The following is a 15,339-nucleotide window of genomic DNA, read 5'->3' as shown; positions in this document are numbered from 1 at the left end:
GACTAACACTCATGGGCGGGAGCTGGGGTGTAGAGAAGTCCCAAAATGGGCAACTCTACGTCAGCATTGGCCTTGCAAAGTTGAGGATTATTTAAAACAGTAGATAGTGTGTTTGTTACAAAATGTTAATTACGTAAATATAAAATCCACTATTTATATGTTTCATCACAGTACAGTTATATAACTTCATTTACAGCTCAAAAATTTGACATTACAAAATCCCGAGAGAAATAGTAAAACATCATTGGGAAACAGGAATCCTTCGCTGTTCACACTGGAGCCATGTCAGAAGATGACTGTTAATGTTACTTCTAATGTCATTAATGTTACTTCTGATGTTACTACTAAAGTCATTAATGGTACTCCTGATGTATCTACTAAAGTCATTAATGTTACTTCTGATGTTACTACTAAAGTCATTAATGTTACTTCTAAAGTCATTAATGTTACTTCTGATGTAACAACTAAACTCATTAATGTTACTTCTGATGTTACTACTAAAGTCATTAATGTTACTTCTAAAGTCAATAATGTTACTTCTGATGTAACAACTAAAGTCATTAATGTTACTTCTGATGTTACTACTAAAGTCATTAATGTTACTTCTAAAGTCATTAATGTTACTTCTGATGTAACAACTAGTCATTAATGTTACTTCTGATGTAACAACTAAAGTCATTAATGTTACTTCTGATGTTACTACTAAAGTCATTAATGTTACTTCTAAAGTCATTAATGTTACTTCTAAAGTCATTAATGTTACTTCTGATGTAACGACTAAAGTCATTAATGTTACTTATGATGTTACTACTAAAATCATTAATGTTACTTCTGATGTTACTACTAAAGTCATTAATGTTACTTCTAAAGTCATTAATGTTACTTCTGATGTAATGACTTAAGTCATTAATGTTACTTCTGATGTTACTACTAAAATCATTAATGTTACTTCTGATGTTACTACTAAAGTCATAAATGTTACTTCTGAAGTCATTAATGTTACTTCTGATGTAACGACTAAAGTCATTAATGTTACTTCTGATGTTACTACTAAAGTCATAAATGTTACTTCTGAAGTCATTAATGTTACTTCTGATGTAACGACTAAAGTCATTAATGTTACTTCTGATGTTACTACTAAAGTCATTAATGTTCATTATTAGACTTTACCGTTTGCTCCCATGATAATGATCAGCACAATTCTAACCTGAGCTTTTGAGAATTCCTGCTGTAGATTCAGTCACTTTCTGCCACAACCAGCGGGACTGATTAATATGTTTCAAGTACTTTAAGATGAAACAGACTTGATATTTGGCACAGCTGGGTTTGATCTTAAGACTGGAGTAAACACATCCACCACCTTCCTTAATGGAGCAGAGGTGCACCTATCACTACAAAGCTGGTGATTTAGGCCGTGTCTGAATCCAATCACTATCACGACTCACTCTCGTTCCTTTAGACGATGCTGGAATCTGCCAAGGTCCCTTGCTAACTCCTTCTTTTCGCAATGCATGGATTCGTCTTCTTCTTTTAACTCACACTCCATCTTCTTCAGGTTTTGGGTTTTCTTTGCAAATGTGTCATCAGCCTAGGCATGGTGAGAAACAATTTCAACACATCATCAATTAATGCATTTTTTATTGTTTGGTCAAGACATATAAATAATGGCAATCCATTTTAAACAGTTGATACAATTGGATCATCTAGACGTTTTATTTGCTGATTAAAGGAGTATGCCTGGCCATGTTTCCCAACAATGAATCTTAGCAGTTACGTGTGTTTTCTATGAGTGACTGCATGATTCGTTCATTTTTTCATTCATGCATTTCCCAAACAAGCACATAATGTGGATTTAGCATGCCCTGCTCTTAATTAGTACTTCATGGACACTGTCCATGTAAACAGTGCTGAAATATCACTTAATTTGGTGATATAGGATGATGTCACAGCTGCCTTTTGAAGGACCTACATGCTTATTGACTTAAAGACTAAACTCTAACATCTGCATAACTTAAGAATAAACCCTCTCCGAATAGGCCTGTGACACACACACACACACAAATAATGGTAATGACTAATAAATCATATTATTACACCATATTCTGATTTGTTGGTCGCGTGATGTTTCAGCACATTAGGTCTGCTCAAGGTGTCCAACATAAGCCTGGTGTTTGCCAGTAAAGCCTACAGTGAGGGACCGTACAAGAGCACTTTTGGGTAACCTTGAAGAAGCAGTTTAAGGATGTGGAAGAAGTTGAGGAAGACAGTAAAAAAATTAGGGTTGCAACGGCACAGTGGGCTCACAGTTAAGTAGGTGTATCATGGTTTTTGGGTGATAATAACGGCACGGTTTCGGTATCTTTATTTTTTAGAAAATAATTGAATCACCCTATAAACTATTTATTTTTCCTCTATAAAACGTTCTATTCAAAAAACTGGCAGCACGACTGGCTAAGCCTGTTTTCTCTCTCTACTACAGTGAGGTAGTTTTCACTTGCTCTGGAGGTCCGACTATCAGTGGAGAGAGCTAGATAAGGTGTCTGAGTTGTTCAGTAACCACAGAATAGGGTTGAAAATCTCCCGCTGCTTTCGTTATAACCGCCGCCAAGTTTTTCGGTGCAGTTTGTTTGTTAGTTTGTCTGTCTGTAAGCAGGATTACGCAAAAACTACTGGCTCGATTTCCATTTATGGTGTAGCATCGGCCAAGAAATAATTTTTGAGTGGCTTATTCACAGGTTGGCCCCACAAATTGAAGGTTAATGCTAGCAAAAAGTATGGGTTAGAATAAGTGCATGACAGTGTGATGGGGGTGGGTAGGTGTAGGCCAAGGGTTTCTACAAGTAGATCAGGTGGAGAGACTTCAGCATCCCACAGCGATGATAGTCTAGACTAGGAGGGTAAGAAAGAGACAAAGTGAGTGGATAGGGTTTGGCTGCCAATACATATGTACTTAATGGATATGGTGACAACCATGTTTCAACAGCCATAAGCATTTACGAGCTAAGGTCATGCTATAAAAGAGATTGTTGTTGAAAGGGAACAGTGACAAATAGAATCAGGAACTTTGCCAATTATGTGTCCATAGTTGAATAATATTTCTATGAGCTTAAAAAATATCTTAATTGTATTTGTTTTTTAAAAGCTAAAATGTGACAGAAATGAACCATTGCAATAAAATTGATACATGTATTCTTAGTTGTAAAGTCCTGCTGAAGAAGCTCTTAGCCGCCTGCGACTGCTCCAGAGAACACATAAAGCTACATGCGTTTTCAAGTACTACTTCAGTTACGCCAGCCCTGATTGGACAGGAGGCGATTTTTGCAGTGAGGGGCGTTTCCAGTTGTTTTATATAAGCAGTTAGTGTTTTATGTACTGCTTATAGACCCAGGCCACCACTCGTTGTAGACACAGGCTGCGCCTCACGGAGTACTCTGAATGCCTCAAGTTGAAAAAACTTTAACTCGGAGCAGAAAAGCGCCTGCCGTCAATTGGGTTTATTTCTTATGGTCCAATCGAAATCCATCCTTAATCAGATCAATAAAGATGTTTTTAGCCAACAAAGGCACAGACTGTGAGTTTACTTAACAGCACAATCACGTGGTTGCCAAGCAACAATAACAAAACAAAAAACAAAAAAGCAGCAAACTGCTCTCTTTATATATAGTAGGCTTCAGCAAAAGAGTCAGTGTGGTGCTCTCTGCCTGATCGGGGTCTAAGGCTGAATACACACTGAACCACTTTTTTGACTTCCAAGGAGCTTGATTTAAATTGTTTCTCTCTAGCACAACACGACTAACTAGAACATGGAAAAACTAGACTATTGCAACACGCCTCGCAGATGTTTCATCCATCCATCCATCCACCAATGTTCATTCTTCTCTTTCTCTCCTTTCATGTCTTTGCTTGTATTCACTGATAAAATGTTTCATTCATTCACAATTCTGAAAAGAGGACCAAAAGCATTTGGTCTTTTGAACATTCATAATAATAATATGGTTTTTGGTAAGTTCGATATATTTAGTGATCAATTATTTTATACAATCTAACTCTATACTGTTACAATGGGTTTATATAGCCTGGCTCCACCCAACCATAGCTCCTAGCTTCATACAACAGTCTCACTCATAACCACTAGGTTTGAGATGGTACTCTCTTCTAGTGGGTCATATTTGACTTATGGGGCACGTTTATTTGATAATATCTCACTGTTGACACGATCAAATACAGTACCTCAACTTGTGCAGCTTTGATCTTGGTCATGATGTCATCCTCCAACTCAAGCTTCTCTTTGACAAGAGGGCCGTGCTTCTTCACAAAATCAATGTCTTCTTTTAGTCTGTGGTGCAACACCTGGGTGTGGGTAACCTTGTCTTTCACCTGTTCCAGTTTTCCCTTCTTTTGCCTTAAGTGCCACTTTAGTTCACTAATGTCACGGATGCAGGCCTCATGCTCTAAGTGGGAACACATAAAGAAAAAACTTTGCTCAGTCATAGCCACTCAACAACAACTAATGGAGATGTTAGCATCATATTTAGAGCTCAGTGGTTAAATGGGGGGGTAAAGGAGGCTAAGGGCTACTGTATGTAGAAGCCCAGAATTGTTTTGTTGTCAAGCCAAGTCAAGTCAAATGTATTTATAAAGCTAATTTAAAAACAACTGACGTTGACCAAAGTGCTTTTACAATTAAATCATAATCAAATATTAGTATATATTACTGTATATTGTCTGAAGTGGCAGTATTGAAAGGCACTGTCAGTATAGACTATCACAGGCCACTTACCATTCTGAACCACCACAGGAAACTCTTGCTGCTTCCAGAGAGCAAGGCTGCTGATCTTCTTCAGTAGTATTTCACGTGTCAGCTTTTCTTTACGAAGAGACTCCTTGGCATCTTGGCGATCAGCTTCAAGTCTGTCGATCAGGTATGCCACCTCCATAAGGACATCCATGGTCTCTTTTCTCAATATGTTCATACCATTTGAAGGATCTGCTGACAGAATTTGCATTACAAATACATTCTTACTTAAAATACACACAGCAAGCCTCTATTTTAAAATAATGGTTACTGTGAACAATCCAACAAGGGGAACTTCAGATATTGGGTACTGTGTGTTAGACCATGCATGCACACAAGCAGCTTTGAATTAATTTAATTTATACCAAATAAAGTGAAGCCACCTCCAAGAAAAAGTCCTATGCCTTCTATACATAGTTCTTTTGGAAGGCCATCATCTTTTCCATCTGCAGATGTCAACCTAAAACACACCAATAAATGATGACACATTTTACTTTGGACAACCAGTTGTTTCTATGTACAGTCGTATGCAATAGTTTAGGCACCCCTCTAAGGCTGCATGATAATTTACTCTGTCTTCACCAAAAAAAGATCACAGTGGTCAAATATTTATTTTGTAGTTATCACTGAGTGCTGGGGTGTTTTCCAGACAAAGATATTTAGTGTAGCAGTATTTATTGGTGTGAAATGAAATCAAATGTGAAAAATAGGCTGTGCAAAAGTTTGGGCACCCTCATAATTTTGTTGATTTGAATACCTGTACCTACTCAATGCTGATAAAATGCAACACAGAATTAGTCTGGTTAGCTCGTCAAGCCTTCAATTCCATAGAAAGGTGCATCCAACCATTAGAAAAGGTATTTAAGGTAGCCAATTGCAAGTTGTGCTTCTCTTTGATTCTCCTCTGAACAGTGGCAACATGGGGGCATCAAAACAGTTATCAAATTATCTGAAAACAAAGATTGTTCAGCAGTTTTGTTTAGGGGAAGGCTACAAAAAGTTATCCTGGAGGTTTCAGCTATCAGTTTCTACTGCAATGAATTTAATTATGAAGTGGAAGGCAACAGGCACAGTTCTTGCTAAGGCTAGAAGTGGCAGGCCAAGAAAAATAACAAAGAGGCGAAGGCGAATTATGGTCAGAATGGTCAAGAATAACCCTCAGACCACCTCCAAAGATCTGCAAGGTCATCTTGCTTCAGATGGTGTCACTGTGCATTGCTCAACCATTCAGCGCACATTGCACCGAAAACAGCTGTATGGGAGAGTGATGCAGAAGAAGCCTTTTCCGGACACACGCCACAAACAAGCTCGCTTGAGGTTTGCCAAACTACATTTGAACAAGCCAGGCTCATTTTGGAACAAAGTGCTGTGGAATGATGAGACAAAGATAGAGATATTTGGTCACAACAAGAGGCGTTACGCATGGAGGCAAATTAATGCAGCATTCCTAGAAAAACACATGCTGCCCACAGTAAAATTAGGTGGGGGGTCCATCATGCTGTGGGACTGTGTGGCTAGTACAGGAACTGGAAATCTATTTAAAGTTGATGGTCGCATGGATTCAACTCAGTACCAGCAAATTCTTGACAATAATGTTCAAGAATCTGTAACAAGGCTGAAGTTACGGCGGAGTTGGGTGTTCCAGCAGGACAATAACACGAAACATTGCTCCAAATCCACTAAGCCATTTATGCAGAGGGACAACTACAATGTTCTAGAATGGCCATCCCAGTCCCCAGACTTGAATAAAATTGAAAATACGTGGGATGTCTTGAAGCAGGCTGTCCACGCTAGGCACCCATCAAACCTTACAGAGCTGGAGCTGTATTGTAAGGAAGAATGGTCCAAAATACCTTCATCCAGAATCCAGACACTCATCAGAGGCTATAAGAAGCGTCTAGAGGCTGTTATTTTGGCAAAAGGAGGCTCTAGTAAATATTATTGTGATTTTTCAGTTGGGGTGCCCAAATTTATGCACCTGTCTAATTCTGTTATTATAAATTTGGCATATTCTCTGTTTATCTAATTAACCTTATTTCACTTCTAAAATATCACTGTGTCCATGTAGTATTATATATGTGACAAAGAAGTTCCTGATCCAAACGCCCAACAATTTATAAATGAAAGTAATAAAGATTATCAGGGGTGCCTAAACTTTTGCATACGACTGTACTTGCTTCACATTAGAAAAATAAGGGATCCGTGCATAGAATGGCAAAGGGAATTGATTGTAATTGTAATATAAGCTATTGCCCAGTCTGCAAGTTAACATTAAGCACTTTACTCCTAGATATAAAAAAAATATCAAAGTTTCCCTTATCACAAAGTGTTTCAAATATTTGGGAGCCATAGCATACAAAACTATTTCATTCTGTCATTTCTACATAGAAGCCACTAGATGCTAAAGGCATCTTCAACACATGAAACTGTGATGAATGTTTTTCCAAACCTCTGAGAAAACTGACATAGTCTAATGGAACGAAATAAGACATCAGATGTCACCTCACAAATCAAAACGCTTAGTGAGACTCCTTACGACCACCTCTGTTTGTGATATTACTATAACATTATTAATGACATTAGGAAACTCTTTTTATTTGACAAAGTGATCCACAAATTGTGACCCATGTTGTAGTGATGACTCAGTCCTTGCAACTATGAGTCTACAATTAGGTTTTTACAAACTTTTAAGGAGCCTATGTTGGGGAGCATCTGTGGGAAAATACATAGGCAACAGGATGGATCTAGATGTGCCAATGTTCCTTTCTCCAAAGATCTAGTTGCAGTGGTACAACTGAAAAGGCCGTACAATTATTGTTCATATGATTCAAGTGCATAATAGATCATGACGACACTTACCCAAGCATGTTGCTGTTGAGATTTTTACCATCTGACCTAAGATGCTGTCCAGTCTTCAAAAGGAATACAATATACTTAACTTTCAATTTAATTTTATTTAAAAATATCCATAATCAACTATGACGTTTAAATAGCTAAAGTTAGGACAACTGCTGTGAAATGGCTATTCAAGACATGCTTTACCAGCTGCCACCAGCTCTCCAGCTTCCTCTTCAGCTCTTGAATATGGCAGACGGCTTTGTTCACACATGGTGATGGAGTGTTAACTAAGGCGCAACTGCGACGCCTACTGGGGCAGACCGTCTGACGGTCCTCCTGATCTAAGGAAAAATATCAGTTATATCAAAGCGCAACCTAACTAGTGCACACACGGCGCTCTTACACAAAAGAGCTTAATGCAAATTGTACTTTTTGCTATTGTTGAAGTCTGTGCGATAGGCCTAAGCCTTAGGGTGGTGTATTAGGGACTCGGCAAAGCTACCCCTCAGCCATATCCGTAGGTGAAAGGTACCAAAGTGCATCATAATAAATATTAAGCTTTTGGCCTAGGCCTACTTAAGCAGTCAAAACTTTTGATGCCCACTTTTATATAGTCCATGAAACTTAAACTGCATTTCCTGACCTTGTAAATTAGACGCTCCTTCCCTTGAGGAGTACTTCAGCAGTTCCACGTCAGGCATGGTGTTTCAAATGTGTCGGATCAATTAATTCACCTAGTGAAAAAAATAATTCGAATATCGATCAGACCAGTTTTCGGATTCAGTGGGTTCAGGTCAGGCAATTCACCAGAGACACTTCTGAATGGAAGCTTAATTTGGCCTACTAACATTATAGCAAGGACTTTGACTATGTTGAGGTTATAGTTCATGTAACTGTAAGCTGGTTTGTTCCTGAAATCAAGCTGATTGTTTTCAGTCTCAGTTCTGCCCGACTAAATACCCGGCAGAATTAAATCATGAAAAAACTTAACATAACTACCTTAAGTGTGGTTACTTAGCCAGCTAACATTACTTCACAAATTAGCGTTACATACGACTTCCAATAACGCTAACGTTACAGCTGCCTACTGCTTCACTAAATAGCCAGCTATCGCACTGTTTTCCTGAGCAGGTGTATAAGTTGACAAATATCTAACGTTAGCTAACGTTAACGGCTAAACTTGACTACAATGCATGTTAGCTAGCGATACGTTACTGATGAATCTCACTCAGTGCTCTAGGTTAACTGATTACGTTAACTAAGTCGGTAAACCTCTGGGTAAAATACGTCATTCTTTCAAAACTTTTTAAACCTGGCGAATGTATTGTTAGTGACTTCGAAGGCATTACTTACAAGGGTCCCATATCTAAGAGCATTTTTCCTTTTGAGTCGAAGTTTCAATGTTCGCTGGTTCATGGGTGAAGGACTAGCTTTTTTTAGACTAGTTTTTTTTTTAAAATAAAAAGCATCGTTTTAACTTGCAGACTTTCAAGCTAATTGTTGTTTTCCAACAACGTATTGTGCTGGCGCAGCGACATTATAGTCCCTCTAACATGGTAACCAAGCAACAAGCTGTGCAGTGTTCAATGATAAGACATTTTGTAACTGTTCAGAATGTTATTACTTTCCTTTCCTTTGTGGACAGTACAGGCTACTCTATCTAGGATAGTCTAGTCTACAAAAACAATTAATTAACTTACAGTCACACCGTTGTTAGATATCCTGTAATAATCAATACAGTCAGTAATCTATGAAAAATAAACGAAAGTGCATATGTGAACAATTAAGTGGTGTATCTGCAATAACTTAACTCCATTTACTGTATGCGGATAGACATTTTATTTGTTTTGCGATGCTGTGGTGTTATTATGGGGGAATTTCGTCTGGCAATGACACCTTTGCATTTTCGCAGAGTTGAGGCAACTAGCGCAGGAGAGATTCCGCATTACGTCATTGATGGAGGCCACACATTCGAGGCAAATGAGAGAGACTCGCGCAAGCTGAATTACCGTCTAACGGCAGCCACCAACAAATCACTTATTTTATTTCTGGAAAAGGCCATGCCTTGGAACAGTTGAATTGTCGAACTAAATTGCATACATGGATGCTGACAACACGATTTCTGGGTGTAAACAAATTTCCCTGACATGCTTCGAAAGCTTGGTGAGTAGCACAAGTGCACTGCATCCTTTGTGGTGGCGCGACCTTAGAATCATTACATTAGGTTTCTCTAGTTTGTAAATGCAAGTCCAAACTGGTAACCTACAGATTAAGGATATATCAAGTTGAGGTCCACTGCGAAGAAGATTCTGTGTGATCAATCAAGTCGTGAAGAACTCGTTAGGTAGGTGGCAGAAGCTATTACATTGTCATTTATTAGCTATCATCGTTGGAAGATTCTGTCGTGACAGAAGATGGACTTTGCGGTCGAGCAATGCAATAGCGATTGTATGCTTATGTTTTTATGTTTTCGAACAGCAATTGTGTCACGAGTGATGTGAAACTGCAACTTATATTAACATTTGTTTTAATCTTAAATGTGATTGTTGATTACAGTCTTATAGCGTAGCCTACTGCTTAAGGGGGAAATATAGGCTAGGGCGTTATTACGCTTCGCGTTTGCATTATTTGATTATCAAAGCTTGTCTTTACATGTAAACATTACAATGTATGTATTTATCGGCAATAAGCTCCACGAATCAGGCCATAACAGTCACTTTTAGAAGATGGTGTCAAGTCGTCATCAATTTGTTTTCAAGCGTGCTAACTCATTCATAATCAATTTGAACTGGTAATAAGACTGCGACGAGTACGAGTTGGTCACTTTGGACAACTTGCTCAGATAATGTAAATGAAACAAATCAAACTAGAACTTTACAGATCATGTAAGGACACTACTCGGTGCACTTTTTTGTCTTTGTTCTATCCATTTTGAAGGGGTAATTCTGTGAATTGCCAGTTTTAGTGGCTCCACCTTGCCTGATTAAAGAACAGATATGTCTGTAGAGGGAAACCAGTCAGCAGCCATCAGCCTAGTATGTAGACTGTCATTTCTACTGTAAGCTATCTGTGCACAAACAAATAAAACAGTGCATTATTGCACAGTCAAGTCAGGCAGTTGTAGTCCACTATGCATGGGAAGAACAGTTGCCTTGCCCGAAAAACAACCATAAACATGTCACAAATGAAATGGTTGTACCCTTGCCTGTGAAGGTCTTGGTTACGTAGGGGAGGCTGAGTCAGATAAATATGTTCAAAAAATAAGGGATGATACAGAGTTTGCAAGAAATGGAAAAACTTTTGTCAGGTGACACATTCTCTCTCTCTCTCTCTCTCTCTCTCTCTCTCTCTCTCTCTCTCTCTCTCTCTCTCTTTTAACCTGCTCTCCTCCTTTTTCTAGCCATGCTTCATTGTTTCTCTGACAGTTTTTGGAGAAGGCAAAATGTGTTTGTTGCATTACGACGATAGGAGTTGAGTATAATTACAGTTGGGATTCACATATTAAAATGTCAGTGAATTTGTAAAAGCCTTGAATACTATGATGTTTAAACAGACAGTTGTAGGCTCTCACTGTTTGGAATATTGTATTGTACAAGACCAGCGGTTCCCAGACTTTTCATGACAGGCGCCTTTTTGACAATGAGAAAAAATTGCACCCCTCCACGTCCCACCGCAGTGCAAAAAATGCTTATACAGCCTATTACCTGTTCTCAATAAAAAAACTGAATCCCATCAGCTGTCGTACAGCTTTTATATTTACATTCACATTTACATTTAGTCATTTAGCAGGCGCTTTTATCCAAAGCGAAGGAACACTGTTTCTACATTCAAACAGTTAAACATTTAATCAAATATGTTTTTATGAGGTCTATGTGTTTTTCCATTCTTTGGATCGGTTCATGTAAGGCGCAGAGTAGGCTATAAACTCATCACCAAATAGGCTATGTCAGTTTTAGGCTACACTGTTAGAGCACTGCTGTACTTGGCTAGTAGTTGTTCAGGGTTTTCAATCTGTTTTTTTTTTTTGGGTCAACCCACACCCCCATCGTCACGCCCCCCCCCCCCCCCCCCCCCCCCTGGGGGGTCATGCCTCACACTTTAGGAACCACAGTACAAGATATAGGCTGTTAACGGTTGTAAATACACCCAGCAGCTGCTATACTTGCAGCATGAGTCTGCCAGGACATGTCATACATAACTCTTGCAACTGTTCCTGCCTGTAAATATTGCATGACAACCTGCTCCACATAGTTAGGCCATATCAATCAAGAAGCATCATTTTAAAGCTGTCAACAGAAACGATTCATAATGCAAACAAATGACAAAGGAGTCATGGATCAGCATTGTCAGCCATTGTGTTACCCAGGGGATATTTATAGCAGCAGAAATGGCTTTTTATGTCAAAATAGAGAAATCATTCCACATACTTGGGGCATTGCCTGAGATGAGGCGTGTTGCTTGTGACAACAAAGGGAGAAGTGAAGGCAGCTGGGACCACTGAATGTCCCAAACAGGGCAGTAAAGTCTTCTTGAGGGGTGCTTCAAGGAAGAACTGTGGATATGCAGCGGCAAGGCGCCAACTGACAGGTATGAGGGGCTGCAACTGGAGCTTGGGGTGCCAGTAAAACTCAGAAGAATGCACCCCCTTGTGTACTCAGCCTGGCTAAAGATAAAGGCTGAGCAAGTGACATCTTGACGCTGGCCATATCTAGACGGCAACTAGCCTTTGCAAAACTGGCATTTGTTGCTCTAATCACACTGTTTAGAGGGCTTAACTGTCTAAGGTCTATATCCCTGGTACGGGATATTTTTATTTTTTTGTCAAAAAAAAATGTAAAGCTCCGCGAGTTTTCGTCTTAGAGACATAAAAAGAACAACCACGGAAACATTGAACCCTTTTCTTTTATAATATATACAGTTCAAAATTTTAAAATAAATAAGCACTTTGTCAGGGGAATAGAACTGATGTGTTGCACTTTCTAGTATCTGAGTGGGGTTTCTGCTGCTAAGGACCCACCCATTAGCAAATGACAGCTATTCATATGATAAGGAGATGGTGATTCAGTGATCTCCATTGGGTCATGATGGGGCAAGATTCACTCCGGGGGGTTTGGGCCACAAAGACATTCTAGGGCCATTAGGATATGGCCTTTGTCTTTGCGAGAGGTGTCACAGGTTTGTTCACACCAACTCATCAATATGCATTTGTAGGGGCACAGATTTAGGAATGGTACAGGACACTCTGAAATTATAAATATGTGGTAGTGAAACAAGACATACTTTCTGAATGCTAAACTAACATGTGTTTAGCCAACACCTATGTTTACAAGGCTCAGAAATAAAAAGTCTTGTGAATAAATCTTTACAATGTGTTTATGTACAAAGTCTGAGCACCTCTGAAACAAGGTTTTTCCAAGGGTATGTTTACATTTGATTTAAATTAAACTTTTTTTTACTACACTCCTTTTACTTACATGATATTATTGCTGAGGTCGTCTAGAATAGAATCATATATTCCATTTGTGCATCAATGTTTTAAGTTAAGCAAAATTTACAAAAACATCAAGGCATGTCAGACAACTTAGAAAAGTCTAAAAGGCCTTGGACCTTAGAGTGTTAATGTAGCTGGCGGTTGTCACATGCAGAGTGATACTTTTGGCAGGGACTTACACTGTACCATCAGCTGAAAGGGAACACAAGGCCATAGTGCTGGTATGTACGCCATCTTGTTAGAATGTGTTGTCTCTCTGGGCTCTGCTTACTCTACAGATGTTGCTCTATGTCACCAGCATTTTAGAGTTTGTTATGGCATGTGTGAAAAACAGTGCACACTAAAATATGTCTCTCACTGTGTGCATAACATGGTGCACTTAAGATTTAAAGGTTTTATTGTATTATGTGGAATGTGTAATATCGTCAAAGAGTGACAAGCTTTGGCTTGGCACTACAGTTATCTTGCAGTTGCACACGTATTACTCATGATGAAAAACCACACACAGCATATTCGCTTGCATTAACTAAATGTTGTGGAACAAGGATCACAGGGATAGTTCCTTACTCAGCTGATCCATAATATTCAAAAGGGATCACATGCATTGATTTTGTAACTATGAATCATTTCATGTGACTGTTTACATTTGACGTTCTCTGTGCACTTAGGATGGATGACACCCTACTGATGGTACGAATGCTGTTTTGTGATTTAAGTAATCATTCAAAACAGCACGATTGTTTGCAATAACTGTCGAGATGATTGATTTAATGACCTACAGATAAAAGACATATGTTTGCTACTTACATGTTTGGGTACAGCATTCGTAAATCTGTTTGACTCCTCTTTTTAAATATCGCAAAAAGGATGCAAAGAGTTCACAAGGTCACAGAGGGTGAGGGTAATCTTGTTCGTGTTTTAAAAAAAAATGAATGAAAACATGGAGGAAAAATGCTTGAGATACTGCTTGAGATAACCTGTATTGTGCAATTCCTTCAATAAATAAATAATAATAAAAAAAAAACTGGGTCTACTAAGGCTGGCAATATCAACCAAACACAACGCTCCATAAACTAAATAGGGATAACATTCTTGTGAAAATCACCATTATTTCGTGAAGTCACATAGTTGTAGTAATGTATATACCGTAGATGTCCTTCCCAGTTGGACTGTCCCCTATATTAATGGGTTTAGCTAGGTATGCATTGGCTATTCCCTCAACTGGGTGAGACAGGGGGGCTTCTTTCTCTCGTGTAATGATACAGGGACAGTGTCAGTAGTTTGTTCAGATGCTGTCAGTGACATTTGAACAAAAACATTTCACAGCATTTGATATTGTATAGTAAAACACTTTCAACTGGCAGAGATTACTGGGTCAAATAAGCCTCTGATGCCAGAAAAGACTAGGTGGTAACTGGCTTAGTAACTAATTCATAAATAGATTAATATATAGGTTCATTAGTTAATTTATTATAGTGCTAGTCTTTTAACTAACATACTATGTTACACTCTACATTAATGGCAAACTGTAAAATCTTCACTGTAGGAACTTTTGAATTCCATAACCATAAATACTGCACCACATAGCCTATATCCCATTTTCTTCTTATCTTTTAAAAATCAGTCATCTAAATGCCAAATGCAAATTGCCACTGCTCACAATAAATTGGTCATTAGTTAACAATTTACAAAGCAAAGCAGTAAGTCAAGGAAAACATACACCATTGTCAACTTCTTGAAAGAAAGACCAGAGAAACGTGCACCCTCCAGTTAGGAATGGAACGGCTGGGTTCTCTGCTGCCATGGTAACACACCACATGATGAGGTGTATTGGATTGCCTTGGACAGAATGCAGTGAGGCATAGTTGGCCATTCTGCCATGTGAAAACTCAGCTCCACTCACTCTCCAGCTTCACAGTGACCCACAGGGAAAGGCCTTTTGACTTCTGTTTGTGTGCCCCACACTTTCAGGCTTTTGTCAGGTAAGGCAGGCTGCCAGGATGTGTCATCACTGTAAACGTGGGAGAAACAAAAGCTGATACAATGTTGTCAGAGAGCTCCCTCTGTGTGCTTTCCCTTGCTTGGTTTTACACTCATCCAAGTGTAGTTTTAGGGAGAAGGTCCCTTGAAGGACCACGGTTAATTTTTGAATTACAGCACAATGAGTCCATGCCCCCATTGATGTGAATCCCAATTAGCACAGCTAGGGGAAAGC

General features: G+C 38.9%; 1 protein-coding gene across 1 annotated transcript in view; it reads right to left on the bottom strand.

The window, feature by feature from the left end:
• ccdc178 (coiled-coil domain containing 178) overlaps nucleotides 1-8,334 on the bottom strand; it is a gene marked incomplete at both ends in the record, with an annotated part of 34,897 nt that extends 26,563 nt beyond the window's left edge. The window contains 7 exons of the mRNA XM_080837571.1: nucleotides 1,446-1,588; nucleotides 4,231-4,451; nucleotides 4,781-4,990; nucleotides 5,161-5,255; nucleotides 7,655-7,707; nucleotides 7,838-7,974; nucleotides 8,277-8,334. Of these exons, the coding sequence (XP_080693697.1) occupies nucleotides 1,446-1,588; nucleotides 4,231-4,451; nucleotides 4,781-4,990; nucleotides 5,161-5,255; nucleotides 7,655-7,707; nucleotides 7,838-7,974; nucleotides 8,277-8,334 (917 nt within the window). The remainder of the gene's footprint in view (nucleotides 1-1,445; nucleotides 1,589-4,230; nucleotides 4,452-4,780; nucleotides 4,991-5,160; nucleotides 5,256-7,654; nucleotides 7,708-7,837; nucleotides 7,975-8,276) is intronic.
• Between the last annotated feature and the right edge of the window lie 7,005 nt (nucleotides 8,335-15,339).

Source organism: Sprattus sprattus (genome assembly GCF_963457725.1).
Source record: "Sprattus sprattus genome assembly, chromosome: 4".
Taxonomy (NCBI): domain Eukaryota; kingdom Metazoa; phylum Chordata; class Actinopteri; order Clupeiformes; family Clupeidae; genus Sprattus; species Sprattus sprattus.
This window is presented reverse-complemented; position numbering and strand designations above follow the sequence as displayed.